Source organism: Mercenaria mercenaria, chromosome 1, assembly GCF_021730395.1.
Source record: "Mercenaria mercenaria strain notata chromosome 1, MADL_Memer_1, whole genome shotgun sequence".
Taxonomy (NCBI): Eukaryota; Metazoa; Mollusca; class Bivalvia; order Venerida; family Veneridae; genus Mercenaria; species Mercenaria mercenaria.
Genome location: NC_069361.1, coordinates 2,243,201 through 2,259,091, shown reverse-complemented (window position 1 = coordinate 2,259,091; position 15,891 = coordinate 2,243,201). Strand labels below are relative to the sequence as shown.

Sequence of the window (15,891 nt, the reverse complement as noted above, 5' to 3'; positions counted from 1 at the left end):
GACCTTCTGCAAATAGTGTTCAAATTTTTCTGATTCTTCAAAAAACATGGCCATCTTATGAGCATGAAATCACAAGGCACTAATCTGGTTAAATGAATTTATTTGAGTGGGAAATTATGAAACATTGATTGGTTAACTGAGAATTGGTAAAATTGTGAAATGCAGTGACACTTGTAGGTTAACCGACAGTTATTTTGAATGTGAAATGCAGAGGCACCGGTTTGTTAACTGACCCAAACTTCTTTTAAAAATGATGTCAACAATTGTTAACAGTTAAGAAAAGCCGCAGCATACAATGTTTATTAAAAGCTTGTAGGACATGTAGGAAATGTTTTATTAGAAAGTCAGTCTAACTTGTTTTGATAGTGTTTATATGTTACCAGCACATCAATATTTGTGTTGGTTTTAGGAAGCTTTTGTTAATGATTTGGTAAAAAATATTTTGTATAACATTTCTAAATAGTTTGTTTTTAACTTCAGGGTCATAAGGAGGAGTTATGGGGACTAGATACACTGCCAAGCCAGCACCAGTTCTTGACATGTGGGTCTGACAAATATATCTACCTGTGGGATGCACAGACACACTCGTGTGTTTGGAAAAAACAAATTTCTGTAAGTTAAATCTAACAATAATGTCCAAGGTGGCATATCTCTGATCAGTGTCTGTATTAATTAACTCTTATCATGCTGGGCACAATTTATTCTGCCTTTGCGACCAGTGTAGATCATGATCTGCACTATTTGCCATTCAGTCAGTAAGATTGAAATTCAGGTAAGGGATCTTGAAACAATATTAGATCAGTGTTAAGTCCTTGACTTCCAAGAAGAAGACGAACAAACGATGTACTGTTATATGTCTTTATTCTTTCTTGATGACACATCAGATAATACTTGAATGTCCACTGAGACAATGATAGATGACCATAGGTAATACTGGATGGCCACAGTTATATCGGATGCTCACAGAGAGTAAAAGACTGCAAAGAAAACAAAACAGATCCTTAGAAATGAATTACAAAACTAATTGAGTTAAGACATCTAGATAATGTAAGTATTCTAGTAACGAAAATTATCAAAGGGAGACAGCTAGTGCAGAGTCAGATCTAAAACATTTAGTAGTCTGATGCCTAAAACATGCCGGACAAATCGTACCGGAAAAATGATGTGACGGACTATAGATAATCTAACCAAACTTCACAAATATTCTGTTTTTAAGCATATTTGAACTGTGGAACCTTAACAAAGTACATAAAACAATAGTAGAACATATAAAAATGATAATACAATAAAAGAAACCTACACCATGGGGCCATAATACTGATAAATATCGGTTCAAAGGTCCTAGACCTTTCCCTTCGACAAATTACAAATGGCGTGATAGCCAAAAAGGGAGTTAACTCTAGCTAGATAAAGGTCACATACCACTAATAATTTTCGACTCGAAGAGGTCTCCTAGAGACCACATAGACCCTTCGAGGGATCTCCTTGAGACACTCTAGAGCGGACTCTGTGTGACAACATACTGTGCAACAACACAATCAGCTTTTACTGTTTGTTATAGATCTACCTGGTATTAACTACTTCAGAAGATATTTAATAGCACACAAAATTAAAAAAACAACAAAGTTTTGTATTGTGATTTTTTTATTTTTTAAAGGAAGAAGCTCATTGCTGTAGCATACATCCTGAGCTGGAAGTTGCTGCTATAGGTCTACAGACAGGAAAATGGATTGTGCTTGACCTGAGCACCCATGAGGTTGTTGCTGTCTATCATGATGGAAAAGAACAGCATGAATGCATTCAATATTCACCAGGTAAAAAAAACAACAGTGTTTCACTACAGGGTCATCATTTAATGTTTTTGGATTGCATTTTGTGCCATTCCTCTCTCCCAGAAGTATGATTTCCCCCAAAGTGGGAAAAATTTCCCTCATATTACTTTTTAGCTCTCTGAAGCATTTTGATTTCAGCCATGGTTTGGCGTCCAGGTCACCTAACCAATATTGTGGGATTATGAAACAGTACAGATTTATTTTTCATAAGTAACTCACACAACTTTCCCAAATGAATCAGAGATGTGGGAAAATGACTTCAGACACATTTGTCCTCCTGTCAAAATGTCATGGAAATAATGCCTCTCAGATTTACAACTTTATTGTGTCCCACTTATTGGGCTAACTAGGCATGTAAAAGAAATACAGGAGCAATATTCTAATGTTCCTTATACGGTAAATTATACATAGGTAGACTAGTGTTGTAAAACACAAGTTATTCAATACTCCAGGGCTGTGGTAATACGTCGGTAGACCAGTGTTGTAAAACACAAGTTTATTCAATACTCTGGGCCAGTGGTAAAATATAGGTAGACCAATGTCATAAAACACAATTTTATTCAGTACTCTGGGCATATGGTAACACAGGTAGACCAGTGTTGTAAAACACAAGTTCATTCAATACTCTGGGCCTGTGGGAAAACATAGGTAAACCAATGTGGTAAAACACAGGTTTATTCAATACTCTTGGACAATGGGAAAACATTGGTAGACCGATGTTAAAAACGTTTATTCAATACTCTGGGCTTGTGGTAAAACATAGGTAAGCCAGTGTTGTTAAACACAAGTTTCTTCAATACTCTTGGTCTATGGGAAAGCATTGGTAGACTAATGTTGTTAAACACAAGTTTATTCAGTTCTCTCGGCCAATGGGAAAACATAGGTATACCGATGGTGTAAAACACAAGTTTATTCAATACTCTGGGCCTATGGTACAGCATTGGTAGACACAAGTTAGTTCAATACTCTGGGCCTATGGGATGAATATTGTAAAATGCAAGTTTATTCAATACTCTGGGCCAATTGTAAAACATCGTTAGACAAATGTTGTTAAACACAAGTTTATTCAATACACTGGGCCTATGGTAAAACATCAGAAGATTGCTGTTGTAAAACACAAGTTTATTCAATACCCTGGACTTATGGACAAGTGTTGTGAAACAACCAGTGTTGTAAAGCACAAGTTTATTCAATGCTCTTGGCCTACGATAAAACATCAGTAGACTGATGTTGTAAAACACAAGATTATTCAATACTTAGAGCCTTTTGTAAAAGCACACTTGTTTTTTTGGTCTTCTCAAGCTATAGAAAATCAAGATCTTGAAAATCTGTACTTGTAAGTTTTGAAGTACTCAAATATTTGGTTGTATTCAGTGTGTGCAAAACAGTATAAACTTACTGTTGATTTTGTAATGTCTTATTCTTTCAGATGGTAAGATGTTAGCTGTAGGTAACCGTGACAACTATATATACATGTATGATGTGTCGGATGATGGCAAAAAGTACCATAAAATTGGTCGATGCTCGGTATGTGTTGCAAGATTTTCATTATCTCTCTAAGATTTACAGTGAAATCTGTCTATAGTTAATACTGCTAGGAAGACAAAATTGTGTTTGTTGTTGTTATGAGGATGTTGCTGTGAATAGGTTAAATTGCTAAGATTTTCTGCATATAGGAATGAAAACATCTGTCTTTAACAGGGTTTATACTGTAGTTAAACTTTGCATTATCTGACGTTTTAGATTCCTAACGTAAAATTAGTGAATTACTCTGAATTCATTGAGTAATTCTAGAATGCTCTAAAGCTTTCTGCCATTTGAATGATACTCCAATGTTCGGAGTGATTTTTGTATGTTTATGTGCAATAGATGTTATGTAGTTCAGCCAGTAACTCTTGAAACCGAATAAGGTTCTTGGGTTAAAAAGTGTCAAACTTTGTCCCTTTATCATTTTTGTGTGTGTATTTTTCATCATCTGCACTATGTAACTGAAGAAAAATTATATTTTGAAAAAAATCTTCTAAAAATGGCTTCTAAGATAAAAGATTTTCAGAACAGATGATATTCTGTAACATATCTTTTCTAAAATGTTAAAAATATTTGTAACAGGGCCACAGTTCATTCGTGACACATCTCGATTTTTCAATGGATGGGCAGTACTTGAGAAGTAATTCCGGGGATTATGAAGTCCTTTATTGTAAGTATTTTTTTGAAATCACCATTTGTTAAGGGGAGTGGTGGTCTAGTGGATAAGGTATCAGCTGCTCAGTCTAAGGGTTGTGGGTTTGAGCCTTACTGGGGTCATGGCCATGACTTCTCATATGACACCAGTGCTGGTTTTTCCAGGAAGCAGACTGGAGAGTGGTTCCAGTAAGCTTGAAGCTTTCATCAAAGTCCAGCTAAAACAAATTAGTATAAACTAAATCACCATTGGTTCTGTATTTTTGCTGCCATTTGAATAAGAGGGTGTATATTGTTTTGCGCATTGTCTGTCAGTAGTATGGTCAGTGGACACTTTGGTTTCCTGTAGGTAACTACAGAATGCTTTGGCCTTCAGTAGATCTAGTTTAACTTGATAATTTCCTGTGGTGATTAGATGACCCTTGTTTTTTTGTTTTTATGCCCCCGAAAGGAGGCATATAGTTTTTGAACCGTCTGTCCGTCTGTCGGTCTGTCCGCAATTTTCGTGTCCGGTCCATATCTTTGTCATCGATGGATGGATTTTCAAATAACTTGGCATGAATGTGTACCACAGTAAGACGACGTGTCGCACACAAGACCCAGGTCCGTAGCTCAAAGGTTAAGGTCACACTTAGACATTAAAGGATAGTGCATTTATGGGCGTGTCCGGTCCATATCTTTGTCATCGATGGATGGATTTTCAAATAACTTGGCATGAATGTGTACCACAGTAAGACGATGTGTCGTGCGCAAGACTCAGGTCCGTAGCTCAAAGGTCAAGGTCACACTTAGACATTAAAGGATAGTGCATTGATGGGCGTGTCCGGTCCATATCTTTGTCAACCATGGATGGATTTTCAAATAACTTGGCATGAATGTGTACCACAGTAAGACGACGTGTCGCTCGCAAGACCCAGGTCCGTAGCTCAAAGGTCAAGGTCACACTTAGACGTTAAAGGATAGTGCATTGATGGGCATGTCCGGTTCATATCTTTGTCATCCATGGATGGATTTTTAAATAACTTGGCATGAATGTGTAACACAGTAAGACGACATGTCGTGCGCAAGACTCAGGTCCGTAGCTCAAAGGTCAAGGTCACACTTAGACATTAAAGGATAGTGCATTAATGGGCGTTTCCGGTCCATATCTTTGTCAACCATGGATGGATTTTCAAATAACTTGGCATGAATGTGTACCACAGTAAGACGACGTGTCGCGCGCAAGACCCAGGTCCGTAGCTCAAAGGTCAAGGTCACACTTAGACGTTAAAGGATAGTGCATTGATTGGCATGTCCGGTTCATATCTTTGTCATCCATGGATGGATTTTTAAATAACTTGGCATGAATGTGTACCACAGTAAGACGACGTGTCGTGCGCAAGACCCAGGTCCGTAGCTCAAAGGTCAAGGTCACACTTAGACGTTAAAGGTCATTTTTCATGATAGTGCATTGATGGGCGTGTCCGGTCCATATCTTTGTCATTCATGCATGGAATTTAAAATAACTACGCATGAATGTGTGACACAGTAAGACGACTTGTCGCGCGCAAGACCCAGCTCCGTAGGTCAAAGGTCCTAAACTCTAACATCGGCCATAACTACTCATTCAGAGTGCCATTGGGGGCATATGTCATCCTATGGAGACAGCTCTTGTTTTATATAATAATAATAATAATAATATAATAATAATAATAATAATGAAGACTTTATTTAACGAGGCCTCATGTTCGCCAAAACGATCTTCTGTGATGTAGGTCAGAGGTCAAGGTCACAGTAACCTTCAGACTGGAAACAGTGTCCTATCAATATTTAGAGATTTCTTGGGCCTGCAGTATTCAAACTTCATCAGCTGATTACCTGTGATTCATGTTGTTTGGGTGTCAGTAGATCAAAAGTCAAGGTCACAGTGACCTTGATACTGAAAACAGTTTCCAGTCAATAACTGGAGAATGCTCTGGCAAAAGTCTGTCAAACTTCATAGCTTGACTGCATGTAGTCAATAGATGACCCCTATTGTTTTGGGAGTCTGAAGGTCGGTGTCAAGGTCACAGTGATCTTTAGACTGAAAACAGTAACTGTCTGATCAATAACTGGTGAATATTTTGACCTAGGACTGTCAAAGTTTATACACTTACCTTCTATGGTAACTAGATGGCCCTAATATATTGGAGGTCAGTAGGTTAAAGGTCAAGGTCACAATAACCTCAGTACTGAAAATGGTTTCTGCTCAATAACTCTTGAATGCTTTGGCCTAGAACTGTCAGTTGCCTGTGGTCAGTAGATGACGTATGTAAAATGCCTTGTATATTGAGGCTAAAAATGATTTCTTATCAATAGCAAGAGTATGTTTGGGCCTCTGGATGTCATTCTTAATTGTATGATTGTCTTTGGTAAGTAGATAATTGTTTTAGAGGTTAAAGGACAAGGTCGAAGTGACCTTTTGACTAAAATGTATTAGGATATATAACTGGAAAATGCTTAGGCCTATTTGCACCAAACTTTATGGCATGATTATCTATGGTCAGTAGATGATCCTTATTGTTTTAGGTCAAAGGTCAAAGCTTATTGTTTTAGGTCAAAGGTCAAGGTCAGAGCATGCTTGAGACTGAAAATTACACACCCAGTTGATTTGAAAAGGCCATCGTATAATTGGGGCATATTGTTTTACAAATATCTTAAGAAATGTAATTCAAAACTCTACCTCCTCATGCGTATAAAACATTATCTCAGTATCAGTGTTTGCAAAATGTTCTACAATGCATATATATTGCCGCATATAGACTACTGCTGTACAATTTGGGGAAATTGCAGTCTTGAGCTTCAAAATCTGTTCATCAAGTTTCAAAAGCGAGCAGCCAGAATAATTCTAGACAAAGATTTTGCACACCATCCAAATTGCTGTTCAAAGAACTTAAGTGGATGACATTCCCAGAAAGACTGGAATTTAAAAAAGCCATAATTGTCTATAAATCTCAACATGAACAGTCACCAAGCTACATCCAACATCTTTTCACAAAATCCAGCTGCTCTCATGCATTCACTCTCAGATCACACTCAGATGACCTTTTACACATTCCAAAGCCAAATAAAGAATTCTTTAGAAAATCGCTGTCATACTCTGGACCACATATATGGAACTCCATTCCACTACAAATACGCCAGTCCTCTTCCATACAGTCATTTAAACATGCTTACTTACAGTGGAGGTTCTCTGGTGAACACTGATAGCTGTTATCATTCATGTACATAATATTATACTTCTTGTCATGTTTAATTTATGTCTTTGTTTTAATGCTGAACTTAAAATGTTAATTAGTTTTATGCCATTACTATCATGTTGTAAATACCATGTACATATTTCAAGAGGCTCACAGGGAAGACTGGGCTTGCCCAACTGTGTCGCCTCTATAAATAAAGTCGTTATTATTATTATTATTATCTTCATTGTATTCAGTTTTAGATTCAGCGTATTTGAAATAAGAATGCTTACTACTACAGTAGGGTTTCACAAGTTCTTAGAGATTGTTTAATATAACAGTGATGCTGGCAAGAAAATTGCACTTTTTGTTTAGCTTAGCTTTGTTAGGAAAGTACAGATCTGTGGATTGCAGGGTTGTGACATCTATCTCCAGGTAAGGTGTGTGTTCTGTATGATGATTTGATGAAAGACATTGTGTCTAAAATCATTTATTCTCCACCTCTGATTCATGTGAAGAATTTGGCTATTACTTGCATAGAACAGGGTAGTACTGGTTCAAAACCCAGGAACACTGGTTAGGTTAACTGTTTGCCTTTACGTTACTGAAATACTGTTGAAAAAACAACACTAAACCCGAAACAAAGTAAAGTTTTTTTGAAGGCAGAATCAACCCAGCTATTAATATATGTGTCTAAGAGCAGGATTACTACGAAATCATTGATAATTGTAAAGGACAAATTTTCTTAGATTTGCTGATTGTGTCTATCCCAATAAAAAAATAGAACTCCCATTAATTTTTATCCTTAAAAATTTGTTTCTCCAAGGAAAAAGCCTATTTGGCCAAAAATGCAAGATTCCATTCAAAAGAAAATGAATTGATTCAGAAGTAGTCTATCGAATGAAAAAAAAAAAAAAACTACTGTGAAATCATTATTATTTGTGGTGGATTTATTTTCGTGGATTTCGTGGTTCAGCCCAACTACGAAATTAAGTCCCAACGAACAAATTGTGTCAAAGATAATGGAAATTGTACTCAATGTCGCCAAAAAAGACACCATAGCCGTTTGATCTGGTCCGTAGTTGTGTGCATGCTGCAGTACTGACCTGCAGCTTTCATGTAGTTTATGGAGGCTCCATCAACGATAAATAATAGGTATGCGTAGGAACTAAACCAACTATTTCATTTAGACATTTACCTGTGTTTTGTTTACGACATATTCATCAAAGTAAAAGTAGATACAAAAAATAATAGTTTGACAAAGCGTCACGTGACAGACTGCACTATGCTGCAGCTGTTATTTGCATTTATTCAGCCCCGCTCTTGAAATGTTTATACTCTAGCCTTATTTTTATTGACATGAAGTAAACTACTAGTACTTTGGAACTATCAAATATTATGAATTAATTGCTAGATTTGCGTCCGATGCATTATTACCCAATTCACATTACAAGTTTCTCGACAGGAAATGTGCATATTTAATTTAATATAATTAGATCTATAAAGACATAAATTGGTCAAATCGGACAGAGGAAATTGATATTTTATAAGGATTTTTAAAAGAAATACAGCTAGAGAATGGCTAATTAAAACATTTTTCATATATAGATTTTATTTGATGAAAAACAAACAAACAGGCAATGGACGATAACAACTTAACACATTGAAGATGAGACACGTTCATTGATATTAACAACTTTAAAAACATGTTTATAAATGCTAATTGTGCAAGACTATATCCCAGGGGCTACTGTTTTGCCACTCTTTAATTGGCGTCAACTTTTCTTATTGAATATCTCACAGTTTCACTATGTTGTGCAAATTAGGGGTCCATCGTTAATTGGCACATGATCACTCAATAATCTCCGGCAGCGTAGATTGCAAATTTGGTAACCATGGTAGCCCTGTTTGACACGTGTAGGTTTCACATGTAAGAACAAAATGATATACTAGATCTAGCCCTGTGGAAATTAGTTTAAAAAAAAATTGAAAATTTGAAATCCACGAATTAACATCCCCATGAAACAGCCGTTTTGGCCAAAACCACAAAATTTCATGCCAGCGAAATTAAATGATTTTACAGTACTTTAATACCACTTTTCCACCAAAATCTTTTGATAATTTCATCTTATGAAGCACTTGATGGATCGTCACTAGACTTGGTCTGTAGCATTCTTGTATTTTCTCTCTTGTTTGTTAAAGAATTCTGCTGAGCCCCTAAAAAGCTAAACTGGAACTCACACACAGTGTTTTATGACATATATTTAAAGTGTCGAGATCAGGTGAGCAACTTAGGGTCACCATGGCGATGGCCATCTCATTGTCATGTATCAAGGCACACAAGATTATATTGTGATTTTTATTTTGTATCAGGGCACACAAAGACATGCAAGCAGGAGACACAAAAAGATGATGTGAGAGATCTAGAATGGGCCACACAGAATTGTACACTGTCATTTGATGCTGTTGGTAAGATGTCTTTAATTTACATCAGTTTGAATGTGATATCTAACATTGCGAGTGTGGTATCTAACACTATAGAATTTGTATTTGACAGAGTAAGTGTTATATCTAACTTTGTAAATGTGATAGCAGTAGACAGAGTTAGTATGATAGCAGTTGACATAGTGGATATAATTGTATGTAAGTGTGATAGCAATTTTACAGAGTTATTGACAAACTTCCTTCATTTGTGACTGAACCTGACTGCGATCAGTGTGTATTTGTGACTGAACCTGACTGCGATCAGTGTGTATTGAATTGTGTGAATAGTGTCGGTCTATTATAGAGAAACTTATTCATATTGTGTAGTTTTATCTAAGATTATTGATTTCTGTTACATACTAGATATACTTCTAAATATGGCATATATAGTTTTAGTTACAGCTTATTTTATATTCTAATATGCTTGTCTCTGTTAAAACACTCTTACGCTAGAATGACGTCATGTTAACGTGCGGTGACGTCAAAGATTTTGTTGCGACAAAGAAAGAGCGCTTCTATATTTTATCTACTGTTTTAGATTAAGGGCATATTAGAATCAAATTAATTTATAGCAAAACCGTGTTTTAACACTATTTATACACTCGGGCAGTAATTTGTCATACAAATAATTTCACTCGGGCTGCGCCCTCTTGAAATTATTACGCCAGACATATAACTGCCCATCGTGCATAAGTAGTGTTAAAACACTCTTTTGCTATAAATTATTTCTTAAATAATAAGGGTTGTGCTTCATTATGCTTTTAGGATTTCTATTGCATGGTTTGATTAATGCTTGTGGTTTTAAAATTCAGAACATTGCCATTTTTAGCTCACCTGAGCCAAAGGCTCATGGTGTGAGCTTTTGTGACCGCTCAGTGTCCGCCGTGTGGCGTGCGGCCCGTCAACAATTTCTAAAAAAATCTTCTTCTTGAAAACCACTGGGCAGAATTACAACAAACTTCACAGGAATGATCCTTGGGTGGCCCCCTTTCAAAATTGTTCAAAGAATTGAATTCCATGCAGAACTATGGTTGCCATGGTAACCAAAAGGAAAAACTTTAAAAATCTTCTTGTCCAAAACAAAAGGTGTAGAGTCTTGATATTTGGCATGTGACATCATCTAATGGTCCTCCATAAAGATTATTCAAATTGTGCCCCTGGGGTGAAAAGAGGCCCCACCCCGGGGGTCACAAGTTTTACATAGACTTATATAGGAAAAAACTTTAAAAATCTTCTTGTCTAAAACCACAAGACCTAGGCCTTTGATATTTGGTGTGTAGCATAACCTTGTGGTCCTCTACCAAAATTATTCAAATTATAATCCTGGGGTGAAAAGAGGGCCTGCTCCTAGGGGTCTCAAGTTTTACATAGCCTTATATAAGAAAAAACTTTTAAAATTTCTTGTCCAAAACTGCAAGGCGTAGAGCCTTGATATTTGGCATGTGACATCATATTATGGTCCACCATAAAGATTGTTCAAATTGTGCCACTGGGGTGAAAAGAGGCCCCTCCCCGGGGGTCACAAGTTTACATAGACTTATATAGGAAAAAATTTTATAAATCTTCTTGCCTTAAACTGCAAGGTCTAGGCTTTTGATATTTGGTATGTTGCATTGCCTTATGGTCCTCTACCAAAATTATTCAAATTATGCCCCTTGGGTGAAAAGAGGCCCTGCCCTGGGGGTCCCAAATTTAACATAGACTTATATAGGGAGAAAAAAAAATGTAGCATTTCCTAGTGGATTTCTAACAAGATTGTTCAAATTATGCCCCTGGGGTGAAAAGAGGCCCCGCCCTGGGTGTCACTTGTTATATGCTTTATATAGGAATAAATACTTAACAAATTATCAGATCATATTTCGTAGACTGTTTAATTATAATTACCTGATGGTCACAAGTGATTAGGGGTCACTTGACTGTGACCTTGACCTACTGACCTACTTTCTTGTTTTTTAAGATACAGCCTTGAAATTGGGATGACATGTACAGTTTTGCACACCGATCTAAAAACTGACTTTCAGTGACCATGAATGTGACCTACTTCTTAATATTTTAGCATCAGTGTGCCATTTTAAACATGCAGCTCATATTTCCCAGGTGAGCGATTCAGGGTCATCATGACCCTCTTGTTATTATAAGATGGTATTGTTTGTCTGTCAACATTCTCCATTTCCAGACTCATTCAAGAAACGTGAAGTTTTATTGTAGTTTTATTTATTGTAATTTGCATAACTGAAGGTGTACAGCAGCAGATTTAGTACTGGATTCTCATTGAACTCTGTAATTCCTTGACATTTATAAACTTGTAGGTGTTTGGCCTGATGGAGCAGACGGTACAGATGTAAACAACTGTTCTGTTTCTCACAACAAGAAGTTGCTTGTCAGTGCTGACGATTACGGAAAAGTCAACTTGTATGAATATCCTTCAATACAGCCAGCCGTAAGTCTTGTTCCACTGTGTTTTCTTACATGAAGGCAACATTGATTCCATATTTGGTCAGTCTGTTTCTCATCCACAATTTCTGATTGCATCTCGTCAAAATTTTAGAAGCTGATTTCATTGACCTTAAGTTATTTTTATTGCAAGCAATTAGTGCATGTTATTGGCATTATCTTTAAAAATTGCATGTTGATAGGACATTTCCATGCCAGAAGTAAGCTATAGTTTGTTTAAGATATTACTTGATACAGTGTTTTTATTTATTTATTATTTTATTAGAAATTTATTTTGTTTTATTTCTGTGTTGAATGTTCAGTATTGAAATTTTTTTGTTATTAAAAAGGGTTTCATGTTAACATCAACTTTATTATCTATGAACAGGCTACTGGTCACATATACCCAGGACACAGCAGTCACGTTACCAACGCAAGGTTCCTGTGTGACGATAGTCGTGTTATCAGTACAGGAGGTCGTGACATGTCCGTCATGCAGTGGCAGGTTTACGTCTAGATTTTCGTTGTATGATTGTATTAAGACATCAAATACAGAACATTGTTGAATTGTTGGAGATAATACGACTGTTTTAGCATGCACATGCACCTCTATTAATAGCTAGCAAGGTGTATTACAAAAAATGAGATTTTTAGTATACCTAATATTTCATTACATAAGAATGTACACATATGTAAATAAATTACATTTATAGCAACACTGAGTAGCATATGATACAAAGATCCAGACAGAATGTGTGATATACAGCAGAAACGTGTGAATATACTATAGAAAATATTAAATACTTGTACTTATTTTCACCTGTTTTTTGTCTTCATTTATGGAACTTGTTAAATCTAATTTTTGCTGTGTAACACTCACAGTCTTACATTGGCATATAGCACTTTCAAATTGTAATGTTTTGTTGGTTTTATTTTTTTCTATAAAGTTACTTTCAAAGTACGTACAGTTGAAACTTTATATCTCAAACTAGCTTGTCTTCAAATTCCAGCTACCGGTATCTTAAAGACATTTTCAAGTCCCGACCTGAAAACATGTGCGTAAAATTAGGTAAAATTTTGGTTATCTGGAAGTAAAATACAGGATTCCTTGGAATTCAATATGCCAAGTCTCAACTGTAGTTTCAAATTAGTTTTATAACATAACAATGTGAGTATGTTATGGTAAAAGGTTTTGTAGCTGAAAGACATCATGTCTGTCATTTTCATATTTTCCCAAAGGGACGCTATGTGATAGTGCTGGACAGCCATCTGTCTGTCTGTTTGTTCGTCTGTTAGCAATTTCGTATCCTCTCAAGAACTTAACGATGCTTTGACCTTTGACTTTTGATTCTCAAACTTGATGTGCACATTTCTGATGGGCAGTGGATAACCTCTGATTACTTTGTGGACAGTGGAACATTATCACACACATTACTTATGAATAGTGGATGACCTTTATTTTGAAGTCGGTGGGTCAAAGGTCATGGTCACAGTGACAGTAACATTTACCACGGACCACACTTGATTTTTCAGGTTACATAGACTATAGTCAAAGCTTTCAAAGGTCATGATCACATTTTTGTGACAGATCTGATAGACATATTTTGTGTTGGTTATAGTCATCTACATGTCGATTTGTAATTTAGTTTCTGATCAATAACCGCTGAAGATCTGACCTTTGACCCTCAAATTTGATAAGCACATCGCTTCATACCAATAATGCTCCACATTGCAGTGGTCTTGTTTTTCATTAAGAAACATCAAGGCTTATATTACTTCTGTCATAACACACTGAAAAGGTAACACGAATAAGTTAAATTTACTGTTAGTGTACAAAGTATGTACTGGTATATGAAGGTATAATACTAAGTTCTTTATGTAGATAAACTTTAATAATTCCATTATATAAACATTTATGCAATGGCAACTTATTATTTTCATACATTTTGTATTATGCTTTAGTCAGAGGAATAGTTTTGGGATATGGTATTAAGGTAGAAAATAATGTCAAGATATTATGATTTACTGTAGATAAAATGCAGAATTGTTGGCAAACTAATGTAATATATAATATAACTTCACAAATTGATTCTAATTGATGAAAATGCTGTTTTAAATTGTTCATTTTCATTGTTTCTTTCATTGATAAACATAATGACCAATTTTTTGTGTGAGATATTTTGTGATGATTTATCTTTTGAATTATATCCCTAGAGCTTGTGACTTTTATGTGAAAAAGGAGTTGCTTTTAATTCAGATTAATTAATTCTTGACATCTTTTCATTTCATTTTTGTAAGCGTATGGTATTACATGATTTCAGTAGCTGTATTTAACAAGCATACAAACTGACAGTGTTTATGTTGGATGAACAGTTTGTATAAATTGTTATAATTAACAATGAGGAGTTGACTTAAGATGGTTATTCTGTCATATATATAAGATGAATTTCTACAGACAAATGCTAGTAGTGCTCAGTAAGTTGTGCATTTACAGCAGACAGGGTATAGTTTATGTGTAAAACAACAAATACATGTAAGTGACTCTATGGTATTATGTTTGTACTTGATTATTATAGATAGTGAACGAAATATGTGTGGATTTTATTTCTTTTGTTTTTAAATGACTTTGGGAGGAAGAAGAGGGGACCACTTGTTACCAGAAAAGCTGAAGCTGTACCAGATCCCTGTTTTATTTATCTTCTAAATTCAAAAAAGTAACTTCTAAAGAAAACACCATTAAAAACATTGTATTCAAATTTTATACTGATTGTATTTGACCAATAACAGTTACTGTGAAGCAGGCTTACATAGAGATGATGCATTTAAAGAACTTTTAACTGTTTATTTGTTTGTGTTTTGTTCTACTTTGACATAATTATATTCTAAATTGTATACTAGAACACACAATGACATATATGCACAGTCTTCACACAGTGGCATGCATGTACAGCTTCACACAATAACATAATATGCACTGTCTTTACACAGTGACATATATTTTCAGTTTCTACACAGTGACATATATACATATATTGACTAGTAGAACACACAGTGAGGGACATGTATAATCCTCACACTTGTATGAATGCTTTAGGAAGTTATCATAATATTTTATGTGTACATTTTCTAAAAGTTAAATTAATAAATAGTAGTATAGATAGGAACAAAATTGCAAAGCAAAATAAAATATTGAAGAAAATGGACCTGTAACGACAATTGACGAATTACTTGCATTTAATTTTGGCATGCTCTGGTTGCATAATGAGAGTATGTAATCATTTAGAAATTGCCAAGAGTCATTACAGGTCCACTACCTTTAAGGTAAAAAAAAATGACAAGCTTTGCTTCACTTTCTATAGAAAATTTATATAAGAAAAATTACCATAAATCTAGTTAAAGTCATATGTAAAACACACAAAAGCAGAAAGTTCCATACTTGAGTAGTTATATAACAGTTTCAATAGAATTTCACATTGAAACATCAACTTTGTTTTGTTTAAGATTTTTACTCAAAAAATTGATCAACAAGGATTTGCAGGCAAGGGAGATTGTTATTGCTATTTGAAAAGCATATACAGATATTTAAATTTATAATATTTTCAATATCTAGGTGTTGTGTTTTTTTTATATGTTTCTACCTGCAATCTATATATATATACTATATTTTCTCTATAAGTTTAAACCATGTTACTGTTTTGTAATACATTATTGTTGCATGTATTGTAAATTTCTCTAGGAAAATAAATTCTCTATATAAAAGAAAA

General features: G+C 35.2%; 1 protein-coding gene across 9 annotated transcripts in view; it reads left to right on the top strand.

The window, feature by feature from the left end:
* Positions 1-15,891, top strand: part of LOC123524816 (echinoderm microtubule-associated protein-like 2) — an 89,008-nt gene extending 73,117 nt beyond the window's left edge. For all 9 annotated transcript variants that reach the window (XM_053537916.1, XM_053537900.1, XM_053537902.1 and 6 more), the window contains 7 exons: positions 481-612; positions 1,658-1,814; positions 3,262-3,359; positions 3,942-4,029; positions 9,584-9,679; positions 12,004-12,134; positions 12,516-15,891. In XM_053537916.1, coding sequence (XP_053393891.1) covers positions 481-612; positions 1,658-1,814; positions 3,262-3,359; positions 3,942-4,029; positions 9,584-9,679; positions 12,004-12,134; positions 12,516-12,644 — 831 coding nt within the window. In that variant the 3' untranslated portion in view covers positions 12,645-15,891. The remainder of the gene's footprint in view (positions 1-480; positions 613-1,657; positions 1,815-3,261; positions 3,360-3,941; positions 4,030-9,583; positions 9,680-12,003; positions 12,135-12,515) is intronic.